The sequence below is a fragment of the Ctenocephalides felis genome, unplaced genomic scaffold (genome assembly GCF_003426905.1).
Source record: "Ctenocephalides felis isolate EL2017-DRISC unplaced genomic scaffold, ASM342690v1 CF-g0.4_SCAFFOLD_01492, whole genome shotgun sequence".
In the NCBI taxonomy this organism is placed as follows: domain Eukaryota; kingdom Metazoa; phylum Arthropoda; class Insecta; order Siphonaptera; family Pulicidae; genus Ctenocephalides; species Ctenocephalides felis.
In genome coordinates, this window is record NW_020537646.1 from 3,411,638 (window position 1) to 3,429,118 (window position 17,481).

The following is a 17,481-nucleotide window of genomic DNA, read 5'->3' on the forward strand; positions in this document are numbered from 1 at the left end:
TTTTTTTTTAAATTTTCAAAAATTTTTCCATGCTCTTTCCATACGAAGTTTGATTGAATTGCGCTCTATCTAAACGTTAATATTAAGAGCTAAAACTTTCAGAAAATTGTTTTTTATCAATTTGGAACCATTTGAGCCCCTGGGAGCAAGGAAATTTGAAAATGACCATTTTAAGGACCACCCTAATATATATATATATATATATATATATATATATATATATATATGTAGCGACCTGTCAACACACGTCGCATTTCAACTTGACAGATGTACATTATTTGGAGCTCATCATAGTGTCAGCGCAAAACAAAAAGTTCATATGTCAGCTCGGATCTCTCTATTGTTTCTCCCTAGTCTCATTGCCAAAAATATAATTCTTGAAACCTTTTCTTTTTAATAGTAAATAAGTAAATACCAACTATATTTAATAAATGATCAATATGATTACACATAGTGTTGTCAACACTAATCATACATAAATAAACCAAGTATAAAACATAATATTTTATGGAATTTATTATGTCTACAATTCTGGTATTTAATATGGACCACGCTTCCATATATATATATATATAACAAGAAATAGATTTCTTGTTAATATGCTACTTACAACTAGTATTTCTACATATTTTATACACAGAAACAATAGCTAATATACAAACAACTAATGAATAAGTATCAAGAAAACTTAGGTAATCCTTCAAAATAATTTTCTATCATTTCCCCGGGGGTAAAGTTCGCGTGCAACCGGCCAACTGCGTCGAAGCTCTACGACGCGACGCCTTCGCCTCGGAAAGAGCCGAGACCGAGAGCCGTCGTTCCCGGCGAGACCCAACGCCGGAAAAAACTTCGCGCCACATCTACCAGCGCGAACACAAACACACCCAACTCGCTTAGGCTGATGATAGTAACGTTCGGAAAACACAAGGTGGTAGGTGCCTCCGGTGCGATAATCCTCCAAGGAAAGAAATATGTGCGAAACGAGATCTCACAGGACACAGAAAATAACAAATGATCAAGTGTCCTCGAACAGAGTAAAAAATACTTGTGTTATTATGTGGTGCGCGGATTGTGATGAACGGTGCAGATGCCGGCTAATGTGTTAAAAATAAAACTAGTGTTCTAACCAGAAATAAGCACATGAGATTATTTTTATAAACCAGGTAAGTGAATGTGTACCGGTGGAATTTGATTATTGCGAACCGATATTGGATGGAATTATTATTTTTGTTTAGTTTGAGAACAGTGCGCAGTCGTTTCATTTTACTACTTGGGGGTAGCACGCGAATAGTAAACATTAAACGATATTTATATATAGACGGTATATATATATATATATATATATATATATATATATATGCTTATAAATAAATGTATATATTTGTATGTGTATATATATACAAATATATAATTAGGTACATGCAATAGCAAAGTTTCATCTTTAACCTTTAACAAACATTCGCACTTCATTTTTTATAATTATATGAAACATAATAATATATTTATATATATATATATATATATATATATATATATTAGGGTGGTCCTTAAAATGGTCATTTTCGAATTTCCTTGCTCTCAGGGGCTCAAATGGTTCCAAATAGATTAAAAACAGTTCTCTGAAAGTTTTACCTCTTAATATTAACGTTTAGATAGAGCGCAATTCAATCAAAGATTTGTAAGAAAATAGCATGAAAAAAATTTTGAAAATTAAAAAAAAATTTTTTTAGGTATAACTTAGCAACAAATGAATTAGAAGTAAAAATTCGTGTCATTTTTTATTGAAAATTCGACGCTCTGCAAAATTTTTTCGTGCTATTTCCATACAAAATTTTGATTGAATTGCACTTTATCTAGAAGACAATATTAAGAACTAAAACTTTCAGAGAATGGTTTTTTATCAATTTGGAACCATTTGCGCCATTGGGAGCAAGGAAATTCGATAATGTATATATATATATATATATATATATATATGTATATATATATACTAGCTTACCCGTTTAGCCATATTTCTAGAAAAAAATTGTATAAACTAAATGAATGCGAGTGTGGAAATATGAGCTAATAAAATTGAGTGAATGGTTTACCCACTGCAAAGCATACCACATACAAATGTTTTTGACGGATATTAAATAGAGCTTAATAATTGCTAAAGCCAAACTAATCTGAAACTGATTTTCTTTAAATTGAGTTGGCACATTTGGATATTCAATGTTTAGATGTATAATTAGCGCGCTCTTCATTAATTTATTTTTTTTAATTACGAAACAAAATTTAAACACTCATTTTTGGATTATATTGTAGCCTGCGAATCGAATAAGATTTCAAAAATTCTATGGAAATATTTACACATTTGCCATAGGTTTTTATGGTATCTATTTTTCTCTCAAAAACTCTTGTATATTTAATATTTTAAAGTTCATAATGATCCCAAAATTATTTAATTAAAGTTTTATTTCAACTTAAGTTTAAATAAATAATGCTTATGAGGAGGGTGAAAATTTAGGGCTGTATGTGCTTTTTAATTACAAATTTTACAATAAAAATGTAAAATAAAATAAATTAGGTCCAAAATTGAAAAAAAATTGACCCTTACCACCTATTACGGGTATGAAAAATAGATGTTCAATTCTCAGTCATATAATAAAATCTAATCTCTCTTATAATTTTATATTTAATTTATTTTCAATAATTATAATTTTAATTTATTATTTTGTATAATTTACAGCAAATTAGTAATGCATTAACTATAACAACACAATATTACTATTAAAATTAATTCAATACCAAAAATATTTTTTATAGAACATAATGCCTTCAGTCACATCAATATAAATCACTGCAAGTAAATTATATATGATCACAGGTCATTAAAATAATTATTTCAATCTATTATCAAAATAGAGTTTGTTGTAATTATATATAATCACCAAAGCAAACTTAATAATGAAATAATCTTTACGCAAAGTTCATGCAATGTAATTTGTAAATAATTATTAATTCACCGTCCATTTACCCCGAAATTATTAAATCAATATCTTTTCATGTTTCGCTGATACATATATTATATGTAATATGGAAAATAGGTAAACGCTATTTATAATACTTCGTAGTATTACAATACGAGGCAAAACTAGGTTACAAGTTCAGTTTCCGGAAAATAAGCCAATGTACTTGCATAAATATTCTTTAAAATAAGTATGCCAAGCCAAAACTCTATAGATACACCTATAGATTAGCATTTAGCAACTCCAAATATATATAGTAACTAAATCCAATCAATTTAATAATAGAATTCTAAATAAACACTAAGGTAATGTTACCATGGGCAGAGTGAATAAAATAAATGTAGATACTTAGTCTGGTCAAGTAAAACTAATAAATGGAAAATGAAACTATATGAAATATTTTGCGTTTGTTGGAACTCCAAAATTTTGATTTTAAAGAAATAAGAATCTTGTCTAAGTTTTCAAAAAAATGTTACCATGAATATAACAACTCATTCTGATCATTAAAACTAAAAAATAAAAAATGAATCATTTGTGTTGAATTTTAAAATTGATGGGAAGCCAAAATTTTGTATTTGTATAAATTTATTTACATATGGTCCCTGAAGCAAATTATTCATGAGCTAGTCTTGATTTATTAAGACGTAGATTTGTAACAAATTTACAATACTTTTTATATTTATTTAATAAAAATAATAAAAATTTTGATGAAAAAACTATAAAAAATTTTAATCGTCGTGAAATATTACAATTCTAGTTGGTCACTAGTTCGCAGCCTAATCATAGTATATTTTTAGTATCGTGTACTAAATGAGATCTGGAAGTTAATACTTAGCTTAAAAGCAGGTGCTATTTATACTTTCATGTGTGGTCTATATTTATATTTAAACACCTTTGTATGAAACTCATAAACTTAAATGTTTCGATATTCATAACACTTCCAGAAAGCTTCCAGTTCAATAACCTTTTTCATTCTTTGGAGATATGATAAAGTCAGAAATTGTAAACAAAGCAATTGATTTAGGATAACTGATAATTAGTCATATAAACGAGCATTTTCTATCTTTTTATCTTAAATATAATTATACATGATTTAAATAGATCATTTGTCGGTAGCTTCTAATGTTGAATTTATTGAACACTTCGTTCATGAGCTAATTGATTTATCAAAATATGTATTTGACTATTTGCCAAATGGATGGTCAGTGTTTGAGAATTCGCTATATGAAAATTCTAAGTAGAATAAACTTATGCTTTAAAAATATTTTTCTAAATTTATTAAAATAATTGCTACTATTTTGTTTATCAATCAATGTAATAATGTAAATAATTTGAATATACTTATAGCTTTTTTGTATAAAAGTACTAAATGAACTACTCCGCCTATATCATCATCAATCACACTTTTTATCAATTTTGTAATATTTTTTATTACGAGTATTTGATAAAGATGAAATAATATTGACTTGAATTTATTGACAACATAGACTTTTTAATCAATTTTAAAATAATCAGTAAGGCAAACAGAAATAAGCCAGGTATTGTCAGAAGTATAAAAACAGGCAAACTGAACGTCTTAATAATCCAGCAAGGAAATTGTAAGATTAAATTCACAACAAAATATTGAAAAAACTCGAAAAACTATTATAAATCTACACATAAGTAAAAAATACATTTTATATTATTTCCCTGTTTGTACTACCACAGTGAAAAAACAGCATTACTGGACATAGTCCTTGGATCTATTTTTTTGTTGTTTATAAACAATTGTTTCAATGTCTTATGTAGATAGATAAAATTTTATAACAAATAAATAAAACTAGTGGTGCATGGCATCGTGCCTTAAGGCAAATTGCAAAAACTAAATTATTAAAAAAAACTTTGCAAAACTTAGAAAAAAATAGATTTTTGAGAAATTTGGAAATTTTGGATTTTTTTGAAAATTTTTTTTTGTATTTTGATTTTTTTTTTGAAAATGTTGAACTTTTTTTAAGCAATCGCGCCGCATAGCCCTTTTCGCAAAATCGTCGACACACACACATACATCTATTTTGTTCAGAAACGTAATGATATATAAAAATTTTCGATTTTTTTGCGATTACTATAACTTTCCCTACGGGAAGTTAACAAGTTAATATGTGAAGTACAAAGTGGAAGCATATATATCATTTATATTTGAATCAATAGAAAGTGGAATAATACCTATTTGAGAAACGTGTAATCCATACATTTGATGGAAATTTTCGTACTACATGATATTTTAATATGATAATATACACCTTTATATCTCGAATCCCAACGTAGAGGGTGTAATAATTATGTAACTCGTGTACGAATTTTCTGCCTACGCCAAAAATATTTTTCGCCCACTCGCCGACGATAAACGGTTTAGAAATATGTCACAAAAGCTTCAAACACGTGATGTATTAAAGAAATATTTGACATATTTTAAATTAATTATATATGCTAAAATTATAAAGAAAATTAAAATATCTCGAACCAATTGAAAAATCGTGTGCGGCGCTTGTTGAAAATTCGGTTGAATTTGTACTAACACCAAAAATTATTCGAAGATAGAATTGAATTTTATTTTTAATCTAAATTAATTATAGTTTATCCAGTGTCTTAATTATGTAACATTGGACCAAAAATAATTTGATTTTGCATTTCTTTCATGGCATTTTTAAATATATTTTAAATTAATAAAAGTATTTTTATAGTAATACGTTATTCTTGTAATAATAATAGCACACAGTCTTATTAAATTTAATTAATATAAATAATAATAATAATAAATATTAAATATAAATAATATTTTATATTCAGATTCCTAAAATACCTATTCATATTTCTAATATTCTTATTTATAGAAAAACTTCATATATAAGTCCTAAGGTATTAAAATTTAAAAAAAATGTTATGATTCCAAAGTCTTCTTAAAAATGTTAAGGATAGAAAAATGAGCAAAAAGAAGATTTTCAGGTTTTAAATCAAAAATATTAAAAAAAAAACCAATTATGCAGTAGTGTTTTATAAAAATACTACAACATATTCAGAGAAAACTAATAAAGTTCTAAAAATAACCAAGTGATTATAATTGTGGAAAGCAAACCATATATATATTTAAAATTCAATAATTGGTTATTATAACAGTTTATATTAAAATTAATGATGCAAGTGATTGCTTTGTATTTTATGAACGACACTCTCGTGATAACGAATCATAAATATAATGAACAATAATTATTGTTCAATATAAAATAATGACCAGTGTATAAATCTTATGAGTAATGAATATATATATGAATGCAAAATTATCCTACAATATAAAATAATCACTTCAGTTTTGCGCAAATAAAAATAATCATTTGAATTTATTTTAATGAAAAATATCCATTTCATATTTATATTACGTTTTCGTTCGATACTTCATTTTTTTTTTAAATTTATAAGAAGAATATTTGTGCCCAAACCTGGTCATTAATCATTTAGGTGTGGCAATATATTGATGCCACGTACTTAATATTATCATGATTTATAAAAATAATAGTTTTGAAAATCAGTTTTTCACTTACCTTCTCCTAATTTTCAGTCTTCCATCTAAAGCATTACCATGGCCCTGGTGATGCTTCCCTGCGACCTGCCCTGGTGGCCGCAGCTGCAACGTCTCCTCATCAGTCTACAATCTTCCTCGAGCACAAAAGATTTAGTCGACGGAATGCGAAAAATCCACGACATGTGCAACATCAGCTTAGATCCAGAAGAAGATGACAGAGATGCTGCAGCATTGTTCGAAGGCCTGACATTGTTCCTGGAAACATGCCTGTCGGAAGAAGAAAAGCAAATATTTATGGATAGGACTTTGAAATGTATGGTGCAGAGGGCGTTGGATTTGAAGAAGTGGAGGCCACCGAGAGGGTTGCACTTCAGTTTGCAACAACAAGGTAAAAAGTAATAAACATATAATATTTTAACAAATGACATTGATAAAATCACGTAAACTGTTTTAAACTTTAGGTAGCGTCCATTAATCACATGATCGATTTTTTAAGGATTTTTGAACCCCCCTCCTTTTTGCTTGGTACGTGGTGATATTGAAAACTACCCCTCTCCCTCACCAAACATCACGAATATTTTTTAGTTACGAAAAAAAAATAAAAATTTTTTGAATTTTCTTTCAAATCCAGGTAAAAAATAAATGCACGTGATATCTTACAATACCCCTTACACTTTCACGTGAATTTCGTAATTTTTTGTCAACCCCCCCCCCTTTCCCTAAAAACCTCACGTGATTGATGGACGCCTTATTATGCAAATTTGTAGCTGTAGAATAGTGGTACACGAATCGTGTCCTAGTATTTTGTAAAAATTATGCTGAAATAGTAATTTTAAAAAAAGAATTGTAATATTGAATAGATGTAAAGATTAACAATAAATAATAATAATAATTTCTAATCATTTTTATAATTAAGTATAATATTTTTTTATCATACTATTTATTATCTTATATTTTTATTATAAATTTGTATATTGCATACAAAAACATCAATATCTTTGCTTTTCTAACACACATACGTTTTATATAATATGCTTTATATATTTTTTTATGACTTCAAAGAAAACTTCAAACGTGTATAATAAAATCATATCCGTAAGATAATATCCCTTTGACGTACGTAGTACTTAAATAGACTTTAGAAACCTAAAAAAATATACTATCTTGTGCCTATCATATTGTTGCTTATAGAATTCAATTTATCTCCAATCTGTCGGTTTTAAAATTATCTATAAACAAATTTTAGACATTGTTATACTGTGAAATTATACTACCACTAAAATAACATATACTCAATTGGTATCATTACATTTCTGGACTACCACTCCTGTTCTACTTACATGATTACAGAATTAGTTCTTCTGAAAATGATAAAAATATTTTCATTTTTTTTCAAATAAAGCTTCTTTTGGTTTCTTTCAAAAGAATGTGTACCCCCATTTTCATTTTACAAAGACCCATTGTAAGTTATTAAGTGCTCACTGGGGACTACTTTGGGAGCCACTGATCAAAACAATATTTGGTAGCACTAGAAAAATTTATTATTATTGTTTTATTCATTATTTTGTAGTACCAATACTAGGGCGGCTTTCTGGCTCCTACAGCAGTGTCACACCTGTGAAAACCCCTATCGTAGGAATAAGTTTTTGGTTAAATAATTGCCTATTGGACATAGTTTGTAAAAGCACTATAGTTTTTCTTTTCATATTTGAAAAAACTGTGCTTGTCCAGGCTTTCATTGTCCATCATCCTGAGCACATTGAAAACAAATCATAATACTGATCTATTTATTATCCTTTCAGCTGATTGCAACGAGCTGAGCCAAAACCTCCTGTCATCGCTCCTGGCGCACGCTTTTTTTAGCACCTATCCGAAGAGGACAAACAAAACGCATCCAACTCTTCAAGACTTCAATTTCACGCATTTCTTCACTCATCTGGACTCGTAAGGCACTGCCGAAATTATTGAATGAATTTATTGAACTCACAGCGATATGCACTAAAAATAATTCTCTTAACTCGGATTCTATTTCAGAAATATACAACAGGCCAAACTGAAGAGCATACTTCACTATTTCGATTGGATCGAAAATAATAACAATACTCAAGGCTCTGTTAAAATATCCCGACAGGTAAATATATACAGTTGTATAAATAGCCGATCGAAATTAGTCTTCATGACGATAAATGATGATTTTAACTAATTCAGCAATCGGAATATACATATAATTTTTTTATCTAGGTGATGTCAAGTAGACATTGGCTAACGATAGAAGACTGGCTCGAATGCTCATTACCTTTATGTCCATTAAAAATTAAACACGAAGGAAGATTAAGTAGAGCAGATCCTGATACTTTGCATGTTTGTTTTAGTAATTCCCTGGTCGGTGGAAAAGTCCTCACACACGGAAATAGTCAGGTACAAAAGTAAACATTACCAAGTACATAATTTTTCCCAAATATTGCTTCCATAATTGATTCAAGTCTTTCATTAAAAATTTCTTCGCGTGGGTATCGAAATTCTTTAAGTTTTCTATTTCAATTTCAGGAATGTCTGCAATTTTGTTCAATGCCAGAATTATTATGCATGATGCTGTCATGCGAAGCATTAGAAGATAATGAAACGATATTTATAGAAAATGCTAGGAAAACAACAAGGTTGGATCAGCATAAAAGTAGACCATCTTTTGAATTTTTAGAGGAACCTCAAGAGGTATGTGAATGATAGTGAAATTATACACATTCATACTTAATTATATATATTAGATTATTAAATTATAAGTACTAACTCATCCAGATAAGATTTCAGTGTGTTGCATGGATCCAGAAGACTATTCCAAACTTCCAGCAAGTCAATTTGAAGAAGACAATGTATTACGGGAATTGAACAAGTGTCTACTAGCATTTCGGCAGAAACCTTCTGTAGTTAACGAATCTTTAGAAAGTAAAAGCTCAGAACCAGAACATTGTTCTCATAGAAGGTAAATATAAAATTTCCTGAATCAGGATAAAAAAACCTTATTATAAGCTTGTCATACAGCATGTCAAGGATGCATTTGATAAAAATTTCGAATATTGGGTTGAAAAAACTATAAAAAATAATCAATATATGATTATATTATAACGATATGTTTATAATCATAAATTTGGTTTTCAATCAGATTGTCACCAATTGGAGAATCAATATGTAATACACCACCAGACGTTGAAGCAACTGTGATAATAAAAAAACCAACTTCGAAATCTCCGACGCCTCCAGAAATCGTAACAAGTAAGACAAATTGGTATATTTATTCGATTGCAAATTATTTAGAATATTTCATATTTTATATAATTTTCAAATATTTAAAGCAATAAATTCTGTACTGCAGTATCCAGATATAGTAAATGTATTTTTTTTTAGATCCTATAGATCGAAAGAGGTGGTTATCGCCTTGTGACAATACTGTCAACAGCCGCAGAGAGCGATTTATAGTCCTTGGTTCTTCCGGAGAATGTCTTCCAGTCAATAGACGAGCAAGTCCTTTTCCAGATTTAATAAGGCAAAATTTGCCAATATCAGAAGATACTAGCAGTGATGAAGAATTTCACAGCGCGAGAACAAGTTTGGATGGTGAGATAAATAACAAGCAAAAATAAATTATTGGAATAAAAAACTAATAGATTTAATTTTGCTTGCCCCAGGTGGCAGTGGAGATGAGACCCAAGCTCGACGATACAGTCTAGAACTGGATACTCCAGCAAGGCGTAGTACGTTTGCAGCAAGGCTACGAGAAGCCTTAAGGCATGAAAGTGATTTCAGCAGTTCCACTGCCGACGATTTCGACGAAGATGCATCAGGATACGCTGTTGGAATCAGCGTGGCTGGTAGCGGACTGGCGGATGGTGATATCAGGTAATGGTGAAGGTATAATAATTATTGCTACTTAGTTGTAACTTGACTGTCTAAACAATGTGCACAATTGTGTAGCCGCGTAATATTATTTTTTTTATTTTTTCTAGGTTGCGTCGGGGTGGTTCAGGTGGCTTCATGCTGACAGCAGAACGCGGCGGTGCATCCGGCGACAGTGATGTACACTTCAATGAATCTTTCGATATGAAACGTGCACCTCCTTTGCATCGACACGACACTAGCGAATCGTCTCGATATAGTTTCAGCACGGAATACAGCTCAGAATTAGAAGAAGTTTATGAACAGTTTTCTAGGTAAACCCATTGAATAATGATAAGAATTATGCGAGATTGGTGACTACTCCAATGTTACATAAAAGTATCAGCAAAATATTTTTAGAACTGATGTTCGTTTAATTAGATTGTGATATGTCCTTTACCCAGGTGGCTCGAAGACCCTATATTCGAATCCAAGTCTAAGAAACCACGAGAGCTGGACGCTCGAGATCTGGCGGTGGTCAGGTTTGCCGGATCTTTATTAAAACGAACACTTAGCGAATCATTTGCTGGAGTTCCTTTAACGGAAGGATGCGTCAACAGCACCGGAATTGCGGCAGAAAATTCTTCGATCGTAGAATACAACAGGCGAAAGAACCAAATAGCGGTTACCGCGCGGTCGCTGAGTTTGGAGTTGGCGAGGCACAAACACCGATTGGCGGCACAATTGGTAAGTTTCAGACTCATAATGGATAATAAATGTATTTTAGGTAATGTAAGGTGTTGAATGTTTTGGACATCGGTTCTGGTTTTACAGGTCTGTTAAAATAACTTTGGCTAAAAATTTATTACTCAGAATTAAATTTCAAACCTGCAAAAGTTCTAATAATTCTTTTCCTTCATTATGACCAATAACCAATATGGGTCAACATAATATTTTTACTCTTACTACACATTTAGTTAATATTTAGATGCAGACAGAAAAATATTTTTTAAAGTTCATTTCCGTGTTACGGTTTACTCGAAAAAGTTTCTTCGAACGACCCACAGAACCTAAAGTGCTACTAGACATTTTTTCAACTCCATACATTTGACCAATAAAATCAATTATATAATATTCACATTATATTAAAAAATATAACTGTTAATAAATATCTCAGAATTCTGTTCAACTGGCCTTAAAAATATTGAATTAACTAACAGTAGTATATCACATGAATAATAAAAATTATTTATAAATTACCACTAACCTCAAATACTGCTGAAGAGAATCACTGTATAAATTACCATAGACCGAGATCGATGAAAATGAAAATTTAACGGATTCGAACGAAGATAAACAATCAGTATTGAGCTATAGTACTGGTTCACTGCCTTCTGATGCTAGTATAGAAACAATAATTCACAACTGTGCACAAATCACAAATTCTTCAGACACAAATGTGCCAAATAAACGTAAACTTAAATGGGCGGTCACAGTCATAGAGGCGATGGAACAAACACTAGCCAGCGAAAATGTAGTATTGTCACTTCCAAAATCTAAGGTAATACTGATAATCCGTTGTATATTTCGGCAGTGTTGAATTGTGCTTCTATCGGAATGCCTTCTATTATCATTTCTACAAAACAACAGGAATAAAACAAGTACTTATCTTGATAAAATTTCAACGACCAAATTCAAATTACATAACAAAAACCTTTTAAGAACTGGTATTTTTGCTTGTGTCTGCGTCATGTTCGCATGCTGTAAATATTTACATAATGCTTTTTGTTTATCTTGTAAATACTAGTTTTGAATCCGTTTAATTTTCAAATGATTTCTGTCTTTTGTGTAATAATTGTCCTTTTAGACACCTCAAAAATTGAGGCAATTGTATGTTTTGATAGAACAAACTCTAATACTTACGTAGTATCATAATTTCAACAATTGTATATACTTATATAGCATTTTCGGAATGATATAAATATATTATTAACAATAATACTAATATTATAATGAATAATAAAATAGTAATAATATCCTAAGATAAGTGAATTATGAAAAAAAGATCCGAAACGAAATATAGATTTCAAACATCCGACATGATAAATCCCAAGATGATGATGTTTTCTAATACATTTTTTTTCTACAGATATCCGAAATAGCTCATAAACGTCACAACAAAGGGGGCCTCAAATCGATATCAACTGGAAATTGGGGCTGCGGAAAGTCTCATGCAGGTGACCCCCAATTAAAACTTATTATTCAATGGTTAGCCGCCAGTGTAGCCGGAGTACCGACGCTTATTTATTACACAAATGGACATGAAAGTCTAGCTAAAGTAAGCGATTTAATTAAATAAGCATAAATTATAATTTACATTACACAATTTAAAATTATTTTCAGTTGGATACCTTATGCCGAGTGCTGGTCGATCGAAAATGGACCGTCGGCGAATTAGTTTCGGAAACATTAGGATATTCTCAAGCCCTTTTATTAAAACACCAAACTAACAGTGAAGTACATTTAAAGACATTATTTGAAACGTTAATTTCTGGTATTTAGCATTAACTGATTACAACAGAATTCAAAATTCGATTGTGAAAACTCTAATTAACAAAAACAAGTGTTGTGACACCGATAATAATAATAAAAACCATAGACTTCCTTTAGTTTTAACGACTTTTGTATATAGCTTTAGATCACATAAGCAATTATCAATATTGGCAGGTTGTTAATTATTATAAATATTTAATACATAATCAAAAGCTTTAAAGCAACTGTAATAATATCAAAGCATTAATTTCAAACTCATACTTTGTAATAAAAAATTATTGAATAGTTAAGACTGTAAAAATTTAATTTGATGCAAATTGTAATAATATATATTTATATATATAATAAGATTTAACTTAGAACATCAAACAAATTTTGAATAAACCTTTATATAAGTCTACAAGTAATCTAGTTTTGTAACTACTCTTTAATATGATGTGTGGATTGTTATTTATAAATAAACAAAAAATGAATATTGCTTATAAATCAATTTGTTTTTAAATATTCATGTATGATCAACAAAATATAGTAAACCCTGAACAAAGTCTATTACATTATATTATAAATACTATGAGGGCTAGTGATTCAAACAAATTTTCAATAATGTTACATACTTTATTGAAAATAATATAAAATATTAAATAATCACAAATAAAAACAATGAGCTTCAAAAAAATAACCCTCGCATACGCCGGCCCATTGCTTGTCTGTCATATAACATATTAAATTTATTTACAAGCTGGTTTATGTCATTTGTGCCTTTAGTAATTGCTCCCAAATAAGTCACAAGCCCAACATCATTGCATTGCTATAAACAATAATTACGCCATAATGTACAAAAATTCAAAAATTATTTGAATGATATTAAATTTTTTTACTTACGTTATAAAATTCATGTCTAAATGATTCACTCTGCAGAACTGGCAGTCGATGGCTTAGGCAATAAGCATCTCGTAATATATCATGGCTAGCAGTTCTTCTACCGCTCTCTACTTCTCTCATAAATTCCAGAACAAGACGTACTCTTGAATGCAGCATTTTAATTGCAGAGTATTGTGCTGTCAAATGCTCAGCAACTAAATGAAGAATGTATATGCAACAAATATATTGACTTATGTCTGGTAAGACTTCTATATGGAATATAAGTATTAATGTTCTTTTACCCAACGAATTTTCTCCTGCTTCATTACTAGACATTCTAGCAACGTGATCAACACCAATTCGTTCAGCCTCTTCTGTAGCTAAGGTGTATGTGAGTGGTACAAATAACATTGTTGCTTCTCCGCCTACTAAATCTATGATTGATTCAAATAATGATATAGGAAGTTGCTGCAAAATATAATAAATATTACAGATCTTAATAATATAAACATAAACAAAAGGAAAACTTGCATGAATCTTATTGGAAAGAGGTAAGTCATATTATTTATTCTCCTTTAACGAAGTAAGTATATACTAACATCCATGTTCCTGGATAAAGGGTTCAATTGCAACATTATCGGGCACTCATTTATTTCGCAAATTTGTTTATGTATCTTCAAATCCTTTTCAGATGGGCTCTCATTTGTTGTGTACCAACCGAGGAAATCCATATCACTAAATACCTGTTTAACTATATAAATGTTTACAAATAAATAATGCAAAGTTATAAATAGAGTTAAAATAAGGTCTTACATTGTTCTTCTTTAGTCTTATAATATTCTCTATCTATAACAATATCTTCATCGATGACTGTGAACATAAGTTCAAATGAGTTCATAACTTCTATATTCCTTCCTTTCTGTTTGCCTATTAATGCTCCAATAACTGAAATATTAATGATAACGTTCTATACCGAACTTCTAACATTTTACATACCATATTAGGTACATTTTGTATTGAGAAATTTGATAAATTTCAGGAAGACGGTCATCATAAAGAAATCAATAAATGAAAGGAATGAGTCAAGAAAAACCGACGAGTTTAAAGTAAAATTGAACATCTATATCAAAGTATTCCTAGATGTCTGTAAGTATGTATGTAACATTGTTTCTTTATTACCTTGTTGTGGAGAACCCTCCTGAGCTCGACGTCTTGTCCAATGTTCTGATACATTCATAATTACTAATGGATGAAGGGAAACTGTTACTGATGGTATTGTACCAGCAGTAGCCATCACAGCCTTTCCGGTACTAATTGAATTATTTATTTCCACTGGCACTTTTACACTAGAACTACTTCCAGCGGCTACTTCTACTTCCATCGCACTATCAGATTCTTTAGGAGCACTCATATTTATAAATGTCTAGAAATATAAAATAACAATGTTAAGCAAACTCTAAGCAATTATGGGAATGATAAATAACTAAACACAAACCGAATCAATTCCTTAACCCTTAATTCCTTATCTATGCCTTAACCTATCACAATGCAAACTGACATTTGTAACATAAATGGCCGACAAATAGAAAATTTGACAGATCGACGTTCCAGAATTGGTAACCATGTCTAGACAATATCAGATATATTCATGGCGTTCATGGTGACACTGTTTCCGCCATAGATAAATAAGCAGTTTCCGTCATAGGAGCAATTTTAAAATTCCTCAAGCATTTCAATTCATTATATTGTCTCAATTTTATAATCATATTCTTAACTCCAGTAGTTAAGAATCGCCTTAAGGCAAACTGCTGGAACTTCCCGTTTCAGAACTGAATATTCAAGCAAAAAAATAATAATCAATAAATATTTTAAAAAAAATCTGAAAATTTTGAAATTTGTTTGAACCGAATAAGTAAACTTTAGAAATTAAAAATCTAGGTACGGAACCCCAAAAAAAATGTCACAAAATTGGTTTTTATTATAAAAATATCTATAATAATTTGATGTGCATATGTCTAATGATCATTTTAGCGGCTGGACCTGTCTTTGCCAAAAGCTAATCAGCACGTCTCCTTATCAGTAGAAATCAAATGTTTTTTTTAATCATTCAAGTCGGTTAATCCATGCGCCCGAAATCGTGGACGAAAAATTGTATCCAAACATACACGCACACACAAATACATCCATTTTTTCTAAGGTATGCCAAAATGTTCAGAAACCTTTGAAACGTAAAGATATGCAAAAATTTTAGAAGTTAATTGAAAAGCTTTGTATAAATTATTTAGTTTAATTTATACAATTTTAATTAATTTACACTATTTGTAGTGCAACTAGAAAAAAAATTGCTAAACACCATATATACTTGTATTCATAAATTTAATTATTAAAATATAAAAAATACTGTTCGTACATAAAAATTATAATATTATGATATATTATGAAGTATCATATACAGTTATTGTCTCCTCCTGAATCATTTTCTTTCTAAGTTAATCTGCTTATTTAATTATATTAATTCGAAGTTCACCAATCTGGTTCAATAATAGTGCAATGTAGTCTTGGTGAAGGTTTTAAATACTAGCAATGATCAAGGGAGGAGGTCGAACTTCTACGGCTGAAAATATGTGAAAACTAATTAATTTTTGTAACTAATATACATAATTTGATAGCACATGTTTAATATGCATTAATTTAAAAATTCCAGAAAAAATGGATAATATTTAAATGCAACGTTTGTATCAAAGTATAAAGTTATATGAGAATGAGGATGAGAGTGCATTTTTTTGTACTAACCAATGGCTGAAGGAAGGATGTGTGTTCGATAAAGAAAGTACAAAAGATGGGAACACGCCCATAACACAAAAACTAGAAACCTATTTGTTTTTTTAATAAGTTTATTTCTTCTTAAAGGCCATTCGAAAATTAGTCCGCCTTGTCTTGGTTTGTGTATGTTTGTAACTTTAGCAGCAGAAAGGTAGGAAGGTGGATATATCCGGCGTCTACAAAATCAATTTAAAAATCAATAAACAAAACTAATATAAAAGAAAAAAACATAATGGCTTTGTCTGCCTTTTCCTCAAACTTTATGCATAAAAATACAAATTGCTTACCTACAATGCTTGAACACTGGAACATTTTCATCTAAATGTACTGGCAATGATTGGCAATATTGTAAAAATGCTGCAGGTTGTACTTCTCTAGCATTTGCGTGACGCCTGCAAAAATATTTTAAATCAGAAATGAAATAAAGTTTATATTATTATAATAATTTAATTATTATAATAATTCATTAATATTTGTTTCAATACATACCTAGCTGATGCAGGATTCGATATTCCTGTTTGGGATGATCTAGTCATATCCAATAATTCCATATTGATTCATCCCCATAATTCACAATTAATTTAGAATAATTAATTTAAATACAATTTAAGTTAATTTAAATATATGAAAAAACTATAAAATACTATGGATTTAATTAAAAACATGACAATATATTTTGTTTTAGATACAAGCAAGCTGAACATACATATAATTTCATTAATAAAACATGAATATTTTATAAATAATTTTATTGAGTACACTGTACACAATCATATTTTTATGAGAGATGCAATCACTTTCGAAATA

At 29.7% G+C, this 17,481-nt stretch overlaps 2 protein-coding genes across 2 annotated transcripts; one reads left to right on the forward strand and one right to left on the reverse strand.

Moving 5' to 3' along the window:
• Positions 1-888: 888 nt before the first annotated feature.
• Positions 889-12,999, forward strand: LOC113370251. The gene is made up of 15 exons (XM_026610923.1): positions 889-1,163; positions 6,604-6,955; positions 8,370-8,511; positions 8,602-8,698; positions 8,809-8,985; positions 9,115-9,279; positions 9,369-9,547; positions 9,728-9,837; positions 9,970-10,179; positions 10,251-10,461; positions 10,569-10,772; positions 10,902-11,184; positions 11,747-11,998; positions 12,587-12,775; positions 12,841-12,999. The coding sequence occupies exons 2-15, from the start codon at positions 6,625-6,627 to the stop codon at positions 12,997-12,999; spliced, it is 2,709 nt and encodes a 902-aa protein (XP_026466708.1). The 5' UTR covers positions 889-1,163; positions 6,604-6,624.
• A 658-nt stretch (positions 13,000-13,657) lies between these two features.
• On the reverse strand, positions 13,658-15,409 carry LOC113371647 (COP9 signalosome complex subunit 6). Its single transcript, XM_026612293.1, has 7 exons — positions 15,347-15,409; positions 15,031-15,274; positions 14,665-14,796; positions 14,451-14,602; positions 14,154-14,319; positions 13,873-14,066; positions 13,658-13,798 (listed from the first exon to the last, which is right to left on the reverse strand). The coding sequence occupies exons 2-7, from the start codon at positions 15,260-15,262 to the stop codon at positions 13,658-13,660; spliced, it is 1,017 nt and encodes a 338-aa protein (XP_026468078.1). The 5' UTR covers positions 15,263-15,274; positions 15,347-15,409.
• Positions 15,410-17,481: the final 2,072 nt, after the last annotated feature.